Source organism: Nerophis lumbriciformis, linkage group LG31 (assembly GCF_033978685.3).
Source record: "Nerophis lumbriciformis linkage group LG31, RoL_Nlum_v2.1, whole genome shotgun sequence".
In the NCBI taxonomy this organism is placed as follows: domain Eukaryota; kingdom Metazoa; phylum Chordata; class Actinopteri; order Syngnathiformes; family Syngnathidae; genus Nerophis; species Nerophis lumbriciformis.
The window spans coordinates 8,645,001-8,664,325 of NC_084578.2; the positions used below are offsets into that span (position 1 = coordinate 8,645,001).

At 40.1% G+C, this 19,325-nt stretch overlaps 1 protein-coding gene across 1 annotated transcript in view; it reads right to left on the minus strand.

Moving 5' to 3' along the window:
* chpfa (chondroitin polymerizing factor a) overlaps window positions 1-19,325 on the minus strand; it is a 29,311-nt gene that overhangs the window by 318 nt on the left and 9,668 nt on the right. The window contains exons 2-4 of the mRNA XM_061926608.2: window positions 8,841-9,405; window positions 2,668-2,850; window positions 1-2,521 (exon numbers count right to left, since the gene is read on the minus strand). The exon at window positions 1-2,521 is cut by the window's left edge and continues 318 nt beyond it. Of these exons, the coding sequence (XP_061782592.1) occupies window positions 1,259-2,521; window positions 2,668-2,850; window positions 8,841-9,405 (2,011 nt within the window). The 3' untranslated portion in view covers window positions 1-1,258. The remainder of the gene's footprint in view (window positions 2,522-2,667; window positions 2,851-8,840; window positions 9,406-19,325) is intronic.

A 19,325-nucleotide genomic window follows, 5' to 3' on the forward strand; every position in this document is an offset into this window, starting at 1 on the left:
GGGTTGGCAAGTATGCCAACAAAACAAGTACATTAGGTACCTTAGGCATTGTGAAGTAAGCAATAATGTACTCCAGCTGGTAGTACTCCAGTAGCCTTAGCAGTAATATTGCACTATTTTTAGTAACCCTAATGAAAAATGTTCTCGTATACCTTCGACTATTGCTACTATTCTAACAAATCCTCCACATATAACCTAAAAGTGTTTCAGACAACACGAGCTGCTCTGTAAAAATTCACAACGATTTAGTTTTCCTACACTATTCTTAGTACAATTTTAGGAACATTACCAGATCTGAGAAGAATTTAACATGTCTCTTGTACACATCTCCGCCTACACAAGCCTCAGTCCACCCCAAAAAAAAAAACCCCAACAGGAAATACTTGCTTTGAGGCACCAACAACCTGCAGATGTGCTCATATTTACACACTTGCTGTATGCCAGCAACATTCTCCACTGTCTGGTCTAAAGATAGCGTCCCACATTGGAAAAATCGTAAAAACTACACTAAGAACGCACAAATATGACTTCAAAAGAACCCTCGTTTGAAGGTTAGTTTCAAGGCACGACGACAGCGATTTTCTTTGTGAATACGTTCACATTTGTAAATAGCAAAGCTCTCACGTTCATGTTTTTGGAGAGAACCAGAGCAGGCGGACAAAGAACATCTAAACTTCAAAAAGCAGGTTCCAACCTAAAACCCCCCTAGTGTAACAGTGCAAAACCACTTTGGAATTTGGTTGACTTGGACTGACCGGCATGGTAACTCACTAAAAAGCATGCTTTGTCCACCGTTCAAGGAAAAAAAAAAAAATTGCAATCTACCCCCTTAGTGCAAAACCTAGATAAAGATCCCAGGTAATATCAGAACAAACAGGTGCAGAGTAAAAGCCGTGCCGTGTCAGCACCTGGTCATGAAAACTGGAGCAGCAGCGTAGTGGTCAAACATCACCTATTGCAACTTTCAGAGAGTGGAGCGTCACAGAACCACTGGGTTGCAACGACTCGTCTAAAAGGGTTGTAAACACGTTTTAAAGTTAGAAATGAGAAACGTACTGCATTCATTCTTAGCTAGGTCCTACAAACACGCCGTACTTTGAGAATGCCAGGTCAGAGTGTTCCAAAGCCCCGAATTATTTGACATTCAACTGTGTTGTTATTTGTGACCATACTCAGAGTGTCCCAGGAAGTCATTTCGAGAAAACCACAGCTATTATTCGCGCACAAACAAGAACAGATGCTTCACTGGTTTTCATTTTCAGGAGCGGTTTCCTTGTTCTTGCTCAAACTGCAGCATGGTGAGTTGGGAGCGAGAACCCAGGCCTTCCAAGTTGCTCTGGACACACCTGTGGTAGATGTCGTCACTCAGCCTCGGGTTGCAGGCTTTGTTACGGTACTCCTGGTGTAAAGCCGGCTCCACGGCCCTGAACACGTGCAGACCGGAGTACTTCACGAACATGTCGTACATGTCCAGGGCCTCCAGGATCTCCTCGTTCTCTTGGACATCCGCAGCCATTTTTGTGCGTGTCGCCATGTAGTCGGAATTGTAAAAACACGCTTCGTCGAATGACCAGCGATCGAAATGCCCGGAGTCCTTGATCAGGTCGACTTTGGTCGGACGCGGTTGGTTGTGATAGGCCACATCGGGATTGTAATTCTGGAAATGGATGGGGAAGAACACTTGCCAGTTGTTGATAGAATTCATGCGGCAACGGTTCATGAACTCTGTATTAACGTTCATGTTAACGTTCGCTAGCAGGAACAGCGTGTCGACCGGGTGCTTCTTTGAGATGATGTCCATGAATTTGATCTGAGACGGTGTTTCGGTCTTGACGCTGATCCAAGGGATTTTCACCGTAGGGTATTTGGCCTCGAGGCGGTTGATTTTAGTCTTGATGCTGGAAAATATGTCTTTCTGGTTAACTTGCTGCGCCTCCACTGGGTCGTAAATGAACAAGAAGGTGAGGACGGCGTTTTCGTTTATTTCGAAGAAATTGGAGACAAAGACCTTCATGAAAGGATCGACGGAGTCCCGATCCGACGCGGTGATCGGTACGACGACGTGAACCCGTGTCGCTTCTGTGACATAAGGCATTGGAAGTATCTCCACCTTGCTCAAGGGTCGCACCAAATGAACACGCTTGGAGATGGAACGACTGTGACCTTTTTGGTTGACCGCCTCGAGCTGCAGATCTAAGGTGTACTCCATGCCCCTGGTGGGGTCAAAGCGGCGGTAGCCGTTAATCAAATGCTGTTTCTTCAGCTGCAAGAGCGGTTTGTACTTTTTGTTCAGCTCTCCGACAGCGACTTCAATGACGTCCGCCACGTCCATGCGGTCAATGCCATGCAGCTCACACTTTGGAGATTCATCCAAGCATGAATAAATGTCCTTTTCTGTGAAGTATTCCCACTTCAAAACTTCAAATCGGGATTTTGGCTCGAAGGGTGGGTTGACCCCGATTGGCCACTGGGCACTTCGGTTGCCCTCGAAAGCGACCACGCTGACGTTCTTTATTTCTGCCTGTGGAACGTAAAGAAAAAAGAAGTACATCCATCAAGTAAAAGATGTAACGCTGCGCTGACAGAACTAAACCACAAGGTTTTTTGGTTTTTTTCAACCTAGCTCAGAGATAACAGGTGATTTGTGACACTTGAAAAGCCGCTTACCTGCAGCTTAGCAATCTCGTCGTAAGTCTTCTGCAGTTCAATCTCAGTGAAGTATCTGTGCAGCTGGTACATCTGTTCAGGGTCAGACACTGGATGGACAGTCAGAGCTTTTTTAAACTCCTCGTTCTGCTCTTTGATTGGATCAGAGTTTTGGTCCAACGTATAGTGGTGGTAGTGGAGCTCCTAAAACAGAAGGAGAATTTGACAGATTTTACATTTACATACCTCCAACTTTTGAAATCAGAAAAACCTAGTAGCCACGGTCTAAGGCCCGCAGGCCCCGGTAGGTCCAGGACAAAGTCCTGGTGGGCGGTTCAGGCCCCCCGACGCAAAATGATTGATTGCATTCAGACAGGTTAAAATGTTGCTAAAACCATCACTTTTCTATCAGTGTCATTACCTTTTTGTTTGCTCAATTATTACCTCCGTAAATAAAACTTCGGCATTTATCACATTCAAAGAATCTGTTTGGGCGACGAAAAACGTTGAAAGTTTTCCACTTGTATCGCTAGCAACGGCATTAGACTTGTGTTTTTTTGTCCCAACGTGGTCTTTTACATCGCTAATTCCTCCGTGTCCGATCGAAAAATCTTGTCTGCACAAGGTGCAATTCGCGTAGTTTTCACCCTTTTTGGAACGGTTAATTATTCCCGTATAGGCTTTTGAATATTCTTCACGGAATGACTGCAGTTTTCTTTTCAGTTTAAGACTCGTATGCGATTTTTCTCCGGCTGATTCCATGATCGTTCGCTCGTTTGGAAACAATGGCCTCGTGCTTGGCAGCGGTGCTATAAATAGCCTCGCGCATGGCATTCGGAATGGCTCGATAGGAAGTTACAGGAAGCAGTGTCGATTGTCATTGTTGTTACGCGATTTCGTGAATAAAACTTTAAAAAAAATTTTTTTTTTTTAATTAATGAAAAACCGTATTTTTTATCACTGCAACCGTAACCCGGAATAGGTTGATGAAAACCGTACTAATTACGGGAAAACCGGAGTAGTTGACAGGTATGCAATCCGTAAGGCATCTATATTGTATGTCTAGGGTCTAAAGAACTTGCCTTTGTCCTTTAGCATTTCCATATTTCACCGAGAAGGCAAAGTGTTCCCAAACAAGAGATTCTAATGACGGAAGAGGGTTCGCCATGACTGCAAACAGTGCACGCATTGCAGTATTGTGAAGCCGTTACACTATTCCTGAACCGTTAGAACCCTAACAACAACGGATTCATTAAAATAAACTCAACATATTGGCTGTGTGTACTTTTTATAAGAGTGTGAGGAGCTGCTGAATTATTTAAACTGAAAACAAAAGGTAACACCTGAGGAGCTTGATTGATTAAAAAAGTGAATCCAATCCAGCTTTAAAAGAGCAAAGAATTAACCGAGCAGCAAGGTCACAGAAGAACATCCTCCAGCAGCATTGCTTGTATCTACAACACAAGTGAGCGTGTAATTGATCCCCATTACTTCATTGAGTGAAGCTCTGTGGGAGAGACAGTTGGCTTTTTCCACGAATTTGGTCCGTTTTGGCTCGCTACACCAATAGAAAATCTGTGTACAAATATTTATATTCGAACGATTAGTCATAGCTCCTGCACAGCTTTGGAACAACATACCGGTCGCTTGGGCGCCACAGCTGTCAGTGCTTTACCGGTCATAATCTTCAATTAATTTTCCAAATGTTACAGCACGATTAATGAATGAACTAAATCCCACACTAGCGGAGGTCACAGTCCGATCAGAATCTTGGCTTGTCCCCTGTCCACCAAAGAATGTTTAACCAGTCTAACTGAAGTCTGTATCAAGTACACTACCACCCAAACATTTTAGAACACCTCGTGTAGAGCAATGAGTAAGCATGTTAACTTCAAATTATAGCCACAATTGTAATACTGAACATTCTTTGTTGTCATTTTGTTTTGCAAACCCAGCTATTACAAAATCCCAGGGCTGAGCAATAAAATTGATATAAATACAAAAAAGAAGGCGTTCGATACTACGATTAATCTTTTTTTCCCTTCTATGTTGCAAGAAACTGGAAGAAGTGACATGCTAACAGCCAATAAGGTACCAGTATCAACGATCAGGTTTGGTTGCGCCATCTTGTCTTGCGGTTGATTCTTTGCATGGAGTGAGAAGAGATACTAAAATGAGTGCTGCAAAAAGTGAAGAAATTGTCGATTACACAGGAGAGTCACCTCGAAATATGCCAGTTTTTTGGGATTTTTAGAAACGGACCTTAATCAAACCAATGTGGACCATCTCTCACCCGAGCACAGTCGTAACTTCCCGGTGTTCTATCGATTTCGGCAACCGTTCTATCGATTTGGGGGTTTCACTTGTGTGTTAACTGTAGGTTAGAATTATAGATCCCCTTTAATGACGTGAGAATGACACAGCCTGACCGACAGAAGACTTTCAAACAACCTTAGGTGTCTTTATTTTCTTCTACTCTCCAGCCTAAGTAGTAAAGATAGGGTATTAGAAACCTGCTCTGTAATATAAATACCACCTCAGTGCAAGCCTGGTAGTTATGGTTTTATATAGCAGTCTTTCCCTTTTAAGTACACACAGGTCAAGGCCATGACTGTGCAGGATCCTTGCTGTAACCTTCCCACAGCTGGTTGAAATTACCTTCTCCAATCAGTTTTCCCTTTGGTAATCTTTCTTTATTGTAACTATAAACAGTATCCTTCTCTTTCACTCTAAAACTACCTTTTGCAAAACACAGTGGAAGAAACATCAGCATGATTCTGCCTTTTATGTTCTGAAGTCTGATTCCCGACGGATAAAACCAAAGGATGGAATCACCAGTCTTGAAGGATGTTTGTTCAGTTGTTTGATTTTGTAGGGAAAAAAAGCTGATAACAGACAAGAAACAAAGCTATAGTCATTTCAAATGGCAACTTCCCGTAACGGTTTCATTTTTAGATCAAGCAGAGTGGGAAATAATGATGGAATCACTCAATTCTGAGTAGAAAATGATGGAATCATTTAATTTCCAAAGCAAACACCTGTATCAGATTAAATCTGTTCAGTAGTCTGCAGTTAAAAAGGAGTGTCCACACCTTGGAGAGCTGTTGCACCAGGTGGGTTGACATGAATCATGGCTCCAACACGAAAAGATGTCAATTGAAACAAAGGAGAGGATTATCAAATGTCTTCAAGAAGGTAAATCCATCCATCCATCCATTTTCTACCGCTTGTCCCTTTTTGGGGTCGCGGGGGTTGCTGGAGCCTATATCGCATTCGGGCGGTAGGCGGGGTACACCCTGGACAAGTCGCCACCTCAACACAGATAGACAGACAACATTCACACTCACATTTAGACACTAGGGCCAATTTAGTGTTGCCAATCAACCTATCCCCAGTGGGAGGAAGCCGGAGTCACAGGGGAGAACATGCAAACCTCACACTGAAAGATCCCGAGCCCAGGATCGAACCCAGGACCTTCGTATTGTGAGGTACATGCACTAACCCCTGTTACACGTGCTGCCCAGAAGGTAAATCCGTCACAGTCAGCTGTGTCTAAAATCTGGGCCAAGTACAAAAAAACATGGGAAGGTTCTAAAAGGCAAGCATACTGGTAGACCAAGGAAAACTTAAAGTGATAAGACTCGAAAAAAGAAAACGCACAGCAAAACAAATAAAGAATTAACGAGCGGAAACTGACGTCACCGTCTGTGACCGAACTGTAAGAAACCGCCAGAAGGAAAGGGGATTTAAATACAGAAAAGCTGAACAAAAGCCAAAAAATAAGGTTCCAATTGGCTAAAGAAAAAAGCAATTGTGGACTATGGAAGACTGGATGAAAGTCATATTCAGTGATGTATCGCAAATCTGCATGGGACAAGGTGACGACGCTAGAACATTGTTGTTTATGAAGACGACTTCCTGAAGAAAACATGCACATTTCCAGTCCACAGTTATTGATGATATGAGCTGCAAGTCAGGTAATGGCACTGGGGAGATGGCTGTCATTATATCTTCAATACATGAACAAGTTTATTTTGACATTTTGATACTTTTATAAATCCCTCTATGATGTTTAAGGATGATGCCATGTGAATCTGTGAAAATGTTTCTTGAAAAAAAAGGAAGATATATTAATGTCAATGTCAAGTCCATATTTTTTTCCCCTCAGAATTGAATGATTCCGTAATTGTTTTCACTCCGCTTAATCTAAAAACTTAAAACTGTTACTGACTACCATAATTTATTTTCTTGATTTCATTTAGTGTTTTTTAAAGCCAGAAAGTTGACATTTGAAATGATTTCCCACAAAATTATACAACTGGATAAACATCCTCCAAGTCTGGTGATTTCATCATTTTTACAGGGGTTGTTTTATGAATGGAGGCTCATGATCCAGAGTCTAAACTGTGTATCTTATTATGTGTTAAATATAATATAGGCAGTGTTACAGCATATATGGATGCTAATGGTTTGGTCTTATTGGTGTTTATTAAAAATGCGACCACTGACAAAAGCAAGATTAGTTGCGATGACATTCCTACTCAATTGCCATGCATTTGATTATTAGAAAAAAAAATTCACATATATTGTAAAAAAAAACAAAAAATATATATATATATTTTGTGGTAAAAAAAAAAAAACAGGCAGCTCAGTCGCCTGACTTTTAGTGCAAATTCGACAATGTTTTTACAGCATATTACTGTAAATGAAAAAACAGTAACACTGTTTTTAACAGTAAAGTTCTGGCAACTGAGCTGTAGTTAACTGTAAAAATCTATGGTTGTTGTTTTTACAGTGTATTACTGAAAATTGAAAAAAATAAAAATGGTACCACTATTTTTCTACGGATAAATAACTTGCTTTAGAATAAAACGTTTTAACAAAAAATGTTTGGAATGTATGATAGTATTTATTTGTTACATTATCAGATAATATTAGAGATGTCCGATAATATCGGACTGTCGATAAATGCTTTAAAATGTAATATCGGAATTTATCGGTATCGGTTTCAAAATGATCGGTATCGGTTTCAAACAAGTAAAACGCATGACTTTTTAAAACGCCGCTGTGTACATGGACGTAAACCTTAAAGGCACTGCATTTGCGTGCCGGTCACATAATATCTACGGCTTTTCACACACACAAGTGAATGCAACATACTTGGTCAACAGCCATACAGGTCACACTGAGGGTGGCCGTATAAACAACTTTAACACTGTTACAAATATGCGCCACACTGTGAACCCACACCAAACAAGAATGACAAACACATTTCGGGAGAACATCCGCACCGTAACACAACATAAACACAACAGAACAAATACCCAGAACCCCTTGCAACACTGACTCTTCCGGGACGCTACAATATACACCCCCCACTACCCCCAACCCCGCCCACCTCAACCTCCTCCCAAATTCCAAGCTGCTGTTTTGAGGCATGTTAAAAAAAAAAAATGCACTTTGTGACTTCAATAATAAATATGGCAGTGCCATGTTGGCATTTTTTTCCATAACTTGAGTTGATTTATTTTGGAAAACCTTGTTACATTGTTTAATGCATCCAGCGGGCCATCACAACAAAATTAGGCATAATAATGTGTTAATCCCACGACTGTATATATCGGTATCGGTAGATATCGGAATCGTTAATTAAGAGTTGGACAATATCGGAATATCGGCAAAAAAGCCATTATTACACTATACACATCCATTCACACATTATATTACTTTTATTTACTTTCACGTCAAAAAACACTCATTTTTTAAAACATATTGTGACTTTTATTTTATTTTCTAGTAGTAGTGACTTCCTCCCAGTCAACTTCCTTTGTTTTCACTTTATCGAAGTGTGCATGCAAGTGACGTCGAGGCCACATTGGGGCCACGTTGGTGCAACATTGGGGCCTGTGCGCGTTTACACTGGAGTCTGATAAAAAATAAAATTTTACTTGCAGTGTAAACAGTCAGCTGGAAACAAAATCTGAGTTGGGCCACTTTGGTCTGCAGTGTAAACGTAGTCCAAGTCTCATAAACAAGCAGCAACTTAAATCCGAAGGACGACGCCAATCATGTCTTGATTGTTTTTTTATCAAAGCGAAAGGGACAAGCAGTAGAACATTTGGTTGGCGAGACAAAAAGAGTTGTGTTCTGCACATAACTAATGTCAAGTTAGGACATTTGTGCATGTTCCTTACCTCGTACTTGCTGACACAGGTTGTAGCCGTGTAGTCGATGATGCATCTCCCCAGCCACTCGTCAGGGCTGGTGCTCAGGATGTCATCTCTGCAGTTTTCCAGGAAGGGTTGCAGTCGAAGGAGCAGGGCACGAGACAGCAGGTACCCGAAACCTCCTCGGCAGTACCTCCCTTCCATCTCCACGCCTATGAACTCCTCCGGACAGCCCATGTACAGTCCTCGATCAATACTCAGGTGATCCACTAGATTCTTGATTCGGTCGGCCTGGATGTAGGCGTCGTCTTGGATCAAGTAAAACCAGTCATACGCGTTGACGTAATGGTCAAAAATGTACTTCATCGTCTGGAACATGTTCCAGATCGGTCTTTCGTCTCCATGCGCGACTATGAACATGCCATGGGGGACTTTTCGATTGTGCGTTCCGCAGAAGAAGACCACAGGTTCCAGGTGGTGGCCGATGGTTCGATTGACAGCTACGGCCAGGGTGCTGATGGTGTCTTTCGACGTCAGGACTCCAATGAACAGTTGCTCGCGCGTCATCAATTCTGTGCTAATGTATTTGGCCCTGAAAGAGACACCAGACAGCAACTTAGTTCATGTCTACAGCAGGGGTGTCAAATGTACGGCCCGCGGGCCTGAACAGGTTTTATCCGGCCCGCGGGATGAGTTTGCTAAGTATAAAAATGAGTCCGAAATGTTTTAATGGAAGAAACTGCTGTTCTAAATGTGTCCACTAGATCAGTGTTTTTCAAACAAGGCACATTTTTTTCATTGAAAAAATCCTGAGGCACACCACAAGGCCTTTGACACAATAGACTTTGAGATCTTATTGTATAAGTTATATCACTATGGTGTCAGAGGGGTACCTCTCGATTGGTTCCGCTCTTACCTATACGGAAGGCAGCAATGTGTATGCGTCAATGATCACAATTCACCCTGTATGACCATAAATTATGGGGTTCCCCAGGGATCCATCTTGGGGCCTCTCCTTTTTATCCTATGCATAAATGATTTTGTAAACTCCTCCGAAACTTTTCATAAAATAATTTTTGCTGACGATACAAATTTGTTTACCTCACACAGGAGTAGGGATGTCCCGATCCAGGTTTTTGCACTTCCGATCCGATACCGATATTGTTTTTGCATTTCCGATCCGATACCGATACTGACCGATACCGAAACTGACCGATACTGGCCTATCCGAGCATGTGTTAAAGTTTAAAGTTATTTAGCCTACTTAGTTGTCAGAATCATGTTGAAAAGGGTTTCAGTACTCTTGATAACAACTAGCCAGCTGAATTAGGGGAGTTTGAATAATACACAATGGTTGGTAACAAGAAACAGACCTGTTTATTCAAGGATAAACACAAAATAGACAAAATTATACATGACAAACAGAAATGGCATCATTGAACTAGGGCTGGGCGATATGGCCTTTTATTAATATTGCGATATTTTAAGGCCATATTGCGATACACAATATACATCTCGATATTTTGCCTTAGCCTTGAATGAACACTTGATGCATATAATCACAGCAGTATGATGATTCTATGTGTTTTGATTGATTGATTGAGACTTTTATTAGTAGGTTGCACAGTGAAGTACATATTCCGTACAATTGACCACTAAATGGTAACACCCCAATAAGTTTTTCAACTTGTTTGAGTCGGGGTCCACTTAAATTGATTCATGATACAGATATATACTATCAGATATATACTATCATCATAATACAGTCATCACACAAGATAATCACATTGAATTATTTACATTATTTATAATCCAGGATGTGGAGGGGGTCGCCTGATGTAAGTGTCAAAAAGACAGCCAAAAGAGTTTGATATGAGAATAAATCTAAAGTTAAAATATAGGGTAGAAATGCACCCATTTGCAGGAAATGTAGTCTTTTTTTTTCTTTTTTTTTTTTTTTTAAATGTAGTCTTGATTTTCAAAATGTTCTTTCAAAACTTGCATGTCTACATTAAAACATTCTTCTTCATTCTGCATTAATATATGCTACTTTTAAACGTTCATGCAGAGAAGGAAATCACAACTAAAAAAATCACTAATTTTTTCATACGGTGTTGATGTAGACATTTTTGCCATTTTGATGGTGTGGTCGGTGGCACCGAATGGAGATAAGCGTCTTGACAGACGTCACAATATTTGAACAATGATGACGAAAACTGTTGTCTCTGTCGTGTCCGTGTGTCGAAAATTGTTATGCGCTTATTTTTTTATTTGATTTTGTGCGTGGCATACATTTGCCGTGCGCAGAGGACGCTTGAGCAGGCGCGCACCTTAGCGGCTGCGCTAGCATCACAGCTAACGTTAGCCATGCCGCTACCTCGCTGTCTGCTGGGAGAGGACGTATACGTATGTGACGTATGACGTGACAGTATGTGATGTATGACGTGACAGTATGTGACGTATGACGTGACAGTATGTGACGTGTGTAAGAAGGTGCGCTCGCTGTCTGTGAGAGGGAGACACAGGAAAGAGTGAGAAGAGCCTTTCGTGTAATGCCAGCAGCTAAAAGCAACTGTGTGAGAATTGTGGATGTGTTGAAGGTGTGCTGGAAAATGCGGAACGGAAATTACGGCGCAGCAGAAAAGTGGAATGTATTATTTAAATAGGTGCGTTGGAAAACACGGACCGGAGTTTTTTTTTAAAAACTGGATCTGGATCGGCATTTTCCCATGCCTTGCCGATACGCAATTTTTGGCAAATATCGGCAGCCGATCCGATCCAAATATCGGATCGGGACACATCCCTACACAGGAGTCTACACAATCTACAAGTAACTGTCAATTCAGAGCTTGTGAAAGTAGATTCCTGGTTCAAATGCAATAAGCTCTCACTTAATGTAAATAAAACAAATTGTATTCTATTTCGTTCTAATAAAAACCGGACAAATACTGAGCACTGCCATATCAACATCAATGGGCAGGAAATACAGAGAGTGTACTCCACAAAATTCCTGGGGGTCATCATTGACGAATACCTCAATTTCAAATGTCACATTAGCCATCTGTTAAACGAATTATCCAAATATGTTGGCCTGTTCTTTCACCTTCGTCATTATCTTCCTCTCTATGCTCTACTCACCCTATATAAAACTCTCTTTGAACCACATCTAAACTACTGTAATGTCATCTGGTGTAACACCTTCCCTACCTACCTCCACAAATTAGAATCTATGCAAAAGAAAATTATACGGGCCCTGTCATGGTCCAAGTTTAATGCCCCCACTCGACATCTATTCCATAATTATCATCTCTTAAGACTGACAGAGTTCAATATTTATCAAAATGCTTGTTTAACCTATCAAGTCATTTACAGGCTGAATTTAAGGCTCTGTAGCTTGGTTCCTATCTACCATCCCCAGCATGCCCACAACACTCGTAACTTAGATCTGATATCAGGGAAACATCGTTTACTGGATTGTACCGCTCGAAGTGTTGTATGCAGGGGACCAAAGATTTGGAACCGGCTTAATGAGAGCCTCAAGATGCTGTATCCATTCTCCAACTTCAAAAATAAACTGAAAACTTACCTATTAACCACCTATATTTAATGCCTCACGTGGGGTAGACTACTGTTGGGTTTTGCATGGTTGAATGAATGTGTGTATGTATGTGTATGCTTGCTTTAGTACTATTATCTTGTGTTAATCATATAGCGTTGTTTTTTGTTGTTGTGCTTGCTACCATGTTTCATCATTCCATGTATATACTATCCTCTGGACCCCCTGTCAAAAGCTTCTTCTAGCTTATTTGGGGGACCCTTTCACGTACCAACATCTTTAAATGATGATATTTCACTACTATTGTAATTGTTATATGGTATTGTGAATAAACTTGAAACAAACAAGCAGAAATCTTTAAAAATTGTTGGATATGAATTTAAACCATAGCCAAGCATGCATCACTATAGCTCTTGTCTCAAAGTAGGTGTACTGTCACGACCTGTCACATCACGCCGTGACTTATTTTGAGTTTTTTGGTGTTTTTCTGTGTGTAGTGTTTTAGTCCTTGTCTTGCGCTCCTATTTTGGTGTTTTTTTCCTGTTTTGTTGGTATTTTCCTGTTGCGGTTTCAGGTCTTCCTTGAACGCTATTCTCCACACCTGCTTTGTTTTTGCAATCCAGACTCTTTAAGTTGTTCGGACGCTTTCCTTCTTTGTGGGGACATTGTCGATGGTCATGTCATGTGCGGATGGACTTTGTGGACGCCGTCTCCGCTCCACACACTGTAAGTCTTTGCTGTCGTCCAGCATTTTGTGTTTTGTTTACTTCGCAGCCAGTTCAGTTTTAGTTTCGTTCTGCATAGCCATGCCTAAGCTTCAATGCCTTTTCTTAGCGGCATTCGCCTTGTGTTTATTTTTGGTTTGAGCATAAGATACCTTTTAACATGCACGCTGCTTCCCTCTGTCGTCTGCATATTGTGATCATGCCACGACATCTACAAAGCAATTAGCTACTTGCTGCCACTTACTGATATGGAACAGTATAACATGGTTACTCTGCCACATTATTTACAGATTATAATTACTTGTGTGCAAAAAATATTTTTAACCCAATTAGGTGAAATTACATAATCTCCCACGGCACACCAGACCGTATTTCACGACACACTAGTGTGCCGCGGCACAGTGGTTGAAAAACACTGCACTAGATGCCGCTATAGCAATTCTTTGTATCTTTGTAGATGACGCTACATATGTAAAAAAAAATAATAATAATAAACCACATAATGTTAGTGCACCAGTCGAGGAAAATTAGGTAACTACATAAATAACATCCGGTAATTACAGTTTGTTTTTATTTTTTCCATTTTGATAGATTGAAAATTAACTTGGACTGCAACTAACAACTAATTTGATAATAGATTAATCTGTCGATTATTACTTCTATTAATAATCGGATCAAAGAGACAAACCACATTTCTATCCTTTCTAGTATTTTATTGGAAAAAAAACAGCATACTGGCACCATACTTATTTTGATTATTGTTTCTCAGCTGTTTGTAAATGTTGCAGTTTATAAATAAAGGTTTATAAAAAATAAAAATACAAAATACAAAATAAAGTAGCCTCAGCGCATGCGCATAGCATAGATCCAACGAATCGATGACTAAATTAATCGCCAACTATTTTTATAATTGATTTAAATCGTTTAGTTGTTGCAGCCCTAAAATTAACACCAATGAGTCAACTGATGAACATTATCACATCATTTATTCAGAAAGTATACATAACGACAAATAAAAGGTAGAACACTATTAACCGCAACATGTAAGTGTAAAAAAAAAACAACAACATTATGATTTGTATATTTTCAAGAATGCGCTTGTTCTATTTTTAAACAAAGAAAACAATCGGAAGTTGTCTTTATTTTTAAGTTATCGTGCCGAGATTTTACCAGTCCGGCCCACTTGGGAGTAGATTTTTCTCCATGTGGTCCCCCATCTAAAATGAATTTGACACTGCTGGTCCACGGTATCAAATGCTCATATGAATCATCGGTAAAACAAAAAGTTAACTAACGGAATTAGGGTGACAACGATTCAATTAATTGGAAAAATCTTCGATTTGCATGAATAAAAATCAATAAAATCCAGACAGCATGGAGTTCCCGGAACTTTTTATACGCAGATCGTAGTTTCATGAGAGCAGTGGTGTGCGGTGAACTAATTTTTTATTTTTTTACTATTTTTATCAATGCACACATCCAGCCATCGTTTTTCTACTGCTTATCCCTCTCGAGGTTGCGGGGGGTGCTGGAGCCTGTATGCATGTTACTAAAAAAAAATTAAAAAAAAAAAAAAAAAAATCAATGTTAATGTTCGAAAAAAATAATTAAAGCATAAAAACTGAATTTTGTAAAATACTCATTGAGGCTAGTGTGTTTCAACCGATTAATCGAACTACTCGATAGATTATTGGCGGGGCCCATCTAGTGGTACGCCAAATAATTACTTTGTTAAAGGACAGTGTTTTCTATTTTTCTATATTCAAACACAGTGTTACTGTTCAAACTGTGCATACTGTTAAGAGTGGACACAAATATTGAATATACTTGTTAAATAAAATCTCTGCCTAGTTTTTAATGAAGAATTAAGCCTATGACGCTACTGTACTTTAATGTTGGTCATTATGGTGGTACTTGGTGAAAAAAGATTGACAACCACTGCTAAACAGTATTTGTGTTTGGACTACTGATGTAAATCTTTTCGTAAGAAGTTATGAGTATTGGCGCTTATTTTTAAAACTGTTATCATAGATGACTGATCAACACATTAGAGGCGGGAAATAATCGATTAAAAATCGATTATTGATGCATCTCTAATTTATGTATATTGATGCAGTTTTACATTTCTTTTCGTTTCACTAAATAAGGGTTTATCTCTTGCAACTTGTGATAAGAAACAGTTGAATTAATCCCCACTAGGGATGTCCCGATCCGATATTTGGATCGGATCGGCTGCCGATATTTGCCAAAAAATGCGTATCGGCAAGGCATGGGAAAATGCTGATCCAGATCCAGTTTAAAAAAAACTCCGGTCCGTGTTTTCCAACGCACCTATTTAAATAATACATTCCACTTTTCTGCTGCTCCGTAATTTCCGTTCCGCATTTTCCAGCACACCCACAATTCTCACGCAGTTGCTTTTAGCTGCTGGCATTACACGACAGGCTCTTCTCACTCTTTCCTGTGTCTCCCTCTCACAGACAGCAAGTGCACCTTCTTACACACGTCACATACTGTCACGTCACACGTCACATACGTATACGTCCTCTCCCAGCAGAGAGCGAGGTAGTGGCATGGCTAACGTTAGCTGTGATGCTAGCGCAGCCGCTAAGGTGCGCGCCTGCTCAAGCGTCCTCTGCGCACGGCAAATCTATGCCACGCACAAAATCGAATAAAAAAATAAGCGCATAACAATTTTCGACACACGGACACGACAGAGACAACAGTTTTCGTCATCATTGTTCAAATATTGTGACGTCTGTCGAGACGCTTATCTCCATTCGGTGCCACACGTCCGCACCATCAAAATGCAAAGGCAAAAATTTCCACATCAACACCGTATGAAAAAATTAGTGATTTTTTTAGTTGTGATTTCCTTCTCTGCATGAAAGTTTAAAAGTAGCATATATTAATGCAGTATGAAGAAGAATGTTTTAATGTAGACATGCAAGCCTTCAAAGAACATTTTGAAAATCAAGACTACATTTCCTGCAAATGGGTGCATTTCTACCCTATATTTTAACTTTAGATTTATTCTCATATCAAACTCTTTTGGCTGTCTTTTTGACACTTACATCCGGCGCCCCCCTCCACACCCTGGATTATAAATAATGTAAATAATTCAATGTGATTATCTTGTGTGATGACTGTATTATGATGATAGTATATATCTGATAGTATATATCTGTATCATGAATCAATTTAAGTGGACCTCGACTTAAACAAGTTGAAAAACTTATTGGGGTGTTACCATTTAGTGGTCAATTGTACGGAATATGTACTTCACTGTGCAACCTACTAATAAAAGTCTCAATCAATCAATCAAAACACACAGAATCATCATACTGCTGTGATTATATGCATCAAGTGTTCATTCAAGGCTAAGGCAAAATATCGAGATATATATTGTGTATCGCAATATGGCCTTAAAATATCGCAATATTAAAAAAAGGCCATATCGCCCAGCCCTAGTTCAATGATGCCATTTCTGTTTGTCATGTATAATTTTGTCTATTTTGTGTTTATCCTTGAATAAACAGGTCAGTTTCTTGTTACCAACCATTGTGTATTATTCAAACTCCCCTAATTCAGCTGGCTAGTTGTTATCAAGAGTACTAAAACCCTTTTCAACATGATTCTGACAACTAAGTAGGCTAAATAACTTTAAACTTTAATACATGCTCGGATAGGCCAGTATCGGTCAGTATCGGTATCGGTCAGGAACGGTATCGGATCGGAAGTGCAAAAACCTGGATCGGGACATCCCTAATCCCCACATTTATCAAATTAATGGAAATGTGTGCAAAACTGCAACATATGTGCCCTATAATAAAAAGAGCTGGTCGGGCCTCTTTGTGAGGTGGCTCACTACAGTCAGACAAATTTTAGAACTGTCTGCATTAATTTATTTACAATAAATGTCCGAATTGCGATGCATCTAAAAATGGATTATTTACCCCACCTCTACTGCACATGTATTTATCATCTGATTAATCATTGATGAGACACTGATTTGTACATATTTACTTTAAACAAGACTTGACTAAAGGGAGGTAATGATTAACACCATGATGGATAAACTGCGGTAACATTCATGACTGTTAAACCATCAGGAAAAAAAACTTGATTTACTGTACTTCCATAAACTCACGGACCGGTGATAATGTCCATCTAAGGGAGAAACAAGCTAGCTAGCTTTAAATGCGAACATGAATACAAGAGCGATAAACATCTTTCCCCGTTAAGAAACAACATACTCCAATCCAATTAGGGTTGTACGGTATGCTGGTACAAGTATAGTACCACGATACTAATTAATCATATTTGATGCTATATCGCCTCTAAAAAGTACCGCCATGGGTGGATCTACACCTGACCTCCACTGCAACGATACCAAGTACAGGAGCGTATCTAGTCTATACTGCTATGATTAAATTGATATTTTTTAGCATCACAAAATCTTTTTTCGTTTGTTTTTTTTTTTTAATCTATATTATGTTTATAAACTCAGGAAATATGTCCCTGGACACATGAGGACTTAGATAGATAGATAGATAGATAGATAGATAGATAGATAGATAGATAGATAGATAGATAGATAGATAGATAGATAGATAGATAGATACTATTTTTCGGAGTATAAGTCGCACTGGAGTATAAGCCGCACCTGCCGAAAATGCATAATAAAAAAGGAAAAAAACATATATAAGTCGCACTGGAGACCAGCCAAACTATGAAAAAAAACTGTGACTTATAGTCCAAAAAATACGGTACCCAAATTTGTGGTATCATCCAAAACTAATAGATAGACCGACCGATTGACCGACCGACCGACCGACCGACAGACCGACCGACAGACAGACGGATAGACGGATAGACCGACAGACCGACGGACAGACCGACGGGTAGACCGACAGACAGACAGACAGACAGATAGATAGATAGATAGATAGATAGATAGATAGATAGATAGATAGATAAATAGATAGATAGATACCGTATTTTTCGGAGTATAAGTCGCACTGGAGTATAAGTCGCACCTGCCGAAAATGCATAATAAAAAAGGAAAAAAACATATACAGGTAAAAGCCAGTAAATTAGAATATTTTGAAAAACTTGATTTATTTCAGTAATTGCATTCAAAAGGTGTAACTTGTACATTATATTTATTCATTGCACACAGACTGATGCATTCAAATGTTTATTTCATTTAATTTTGATGATTTGAAGTGGCAACAAATGAAAATCCAAAATTCCGTGTGTCACAAAATTAGAATATTACTTAAGGCTAATACAAAAAAGGGATTTTTAGAAATGTTGGCCAACTGAAAAGTATGAAAATGAAAAATATGAGCATGTAAAATACTCAATACTTGGTTGGAGCTCCTTTTGCCTCAATTACTGCGTTAATGCGGCGTGGCGTGGAGTCGATGAGTTTCTGGCACTGCTCAGGTGTTATGAGAGCCCAGGTTGCTCTGATAGTGGCCTTCAACTCTTCTGCGTTTTTGGGTCTGGCATTCTGCATCTTCCTTTTCACAATACCCCACAGATTTTCTATGGGGCTAAGGTCAGGGGAGTTGGCGGGCCAATTTAGAACAGAAATACCATGGTCCGTAAACCAGGCACGGGTAGATTTTGCGCTGTGTGCAGGCGCCAAGTCCTGTTGGAACTTGAAATTTCCATCTCCATAGAGCAGGTCAGCAGCAGGAAGCATGAAGTGCTCTAAAACTTGCTGGTAGACGGCTGCGTTGACCCTGGATCTCAGGAAACAGAGTGGACCGACACCAGCAGATGACATGGCACCCCAAACCATCACTGATGGTGGAAACTTTACACTAGACTTCAGGCAACGTGGATCCTGTGCCTCTCCTGTCTTCCTCCAGACTCTGGGACCTCGATTTCCAAAGGAAATGCAAAATTTGCATGGTTGGGTGATGGTTTGGGGTGCCATGTCATCTGCTGATGTCGGTCCACTCTGTTTCCTGAGATCCAGGGTCAACGCAGCAGTCTACCAGCAAGTTTTAGAGCACTTCATGCTTCCTACTGCTGACCTGCTCTATGGAGATGGAGATTTCAAGTTCCAACAGGACTTGGCGCCTGCACACAGTGCAAAATCTACCCGTGCCTGGTTTACGGACCATGGTATTTCTGTTCTAAATTGGCCCGCCAACTCCCCTGACCTTAGCCCCATAGAAAATCTGTGGGGTATTGTGAAAAGGAAGATGCAGAATG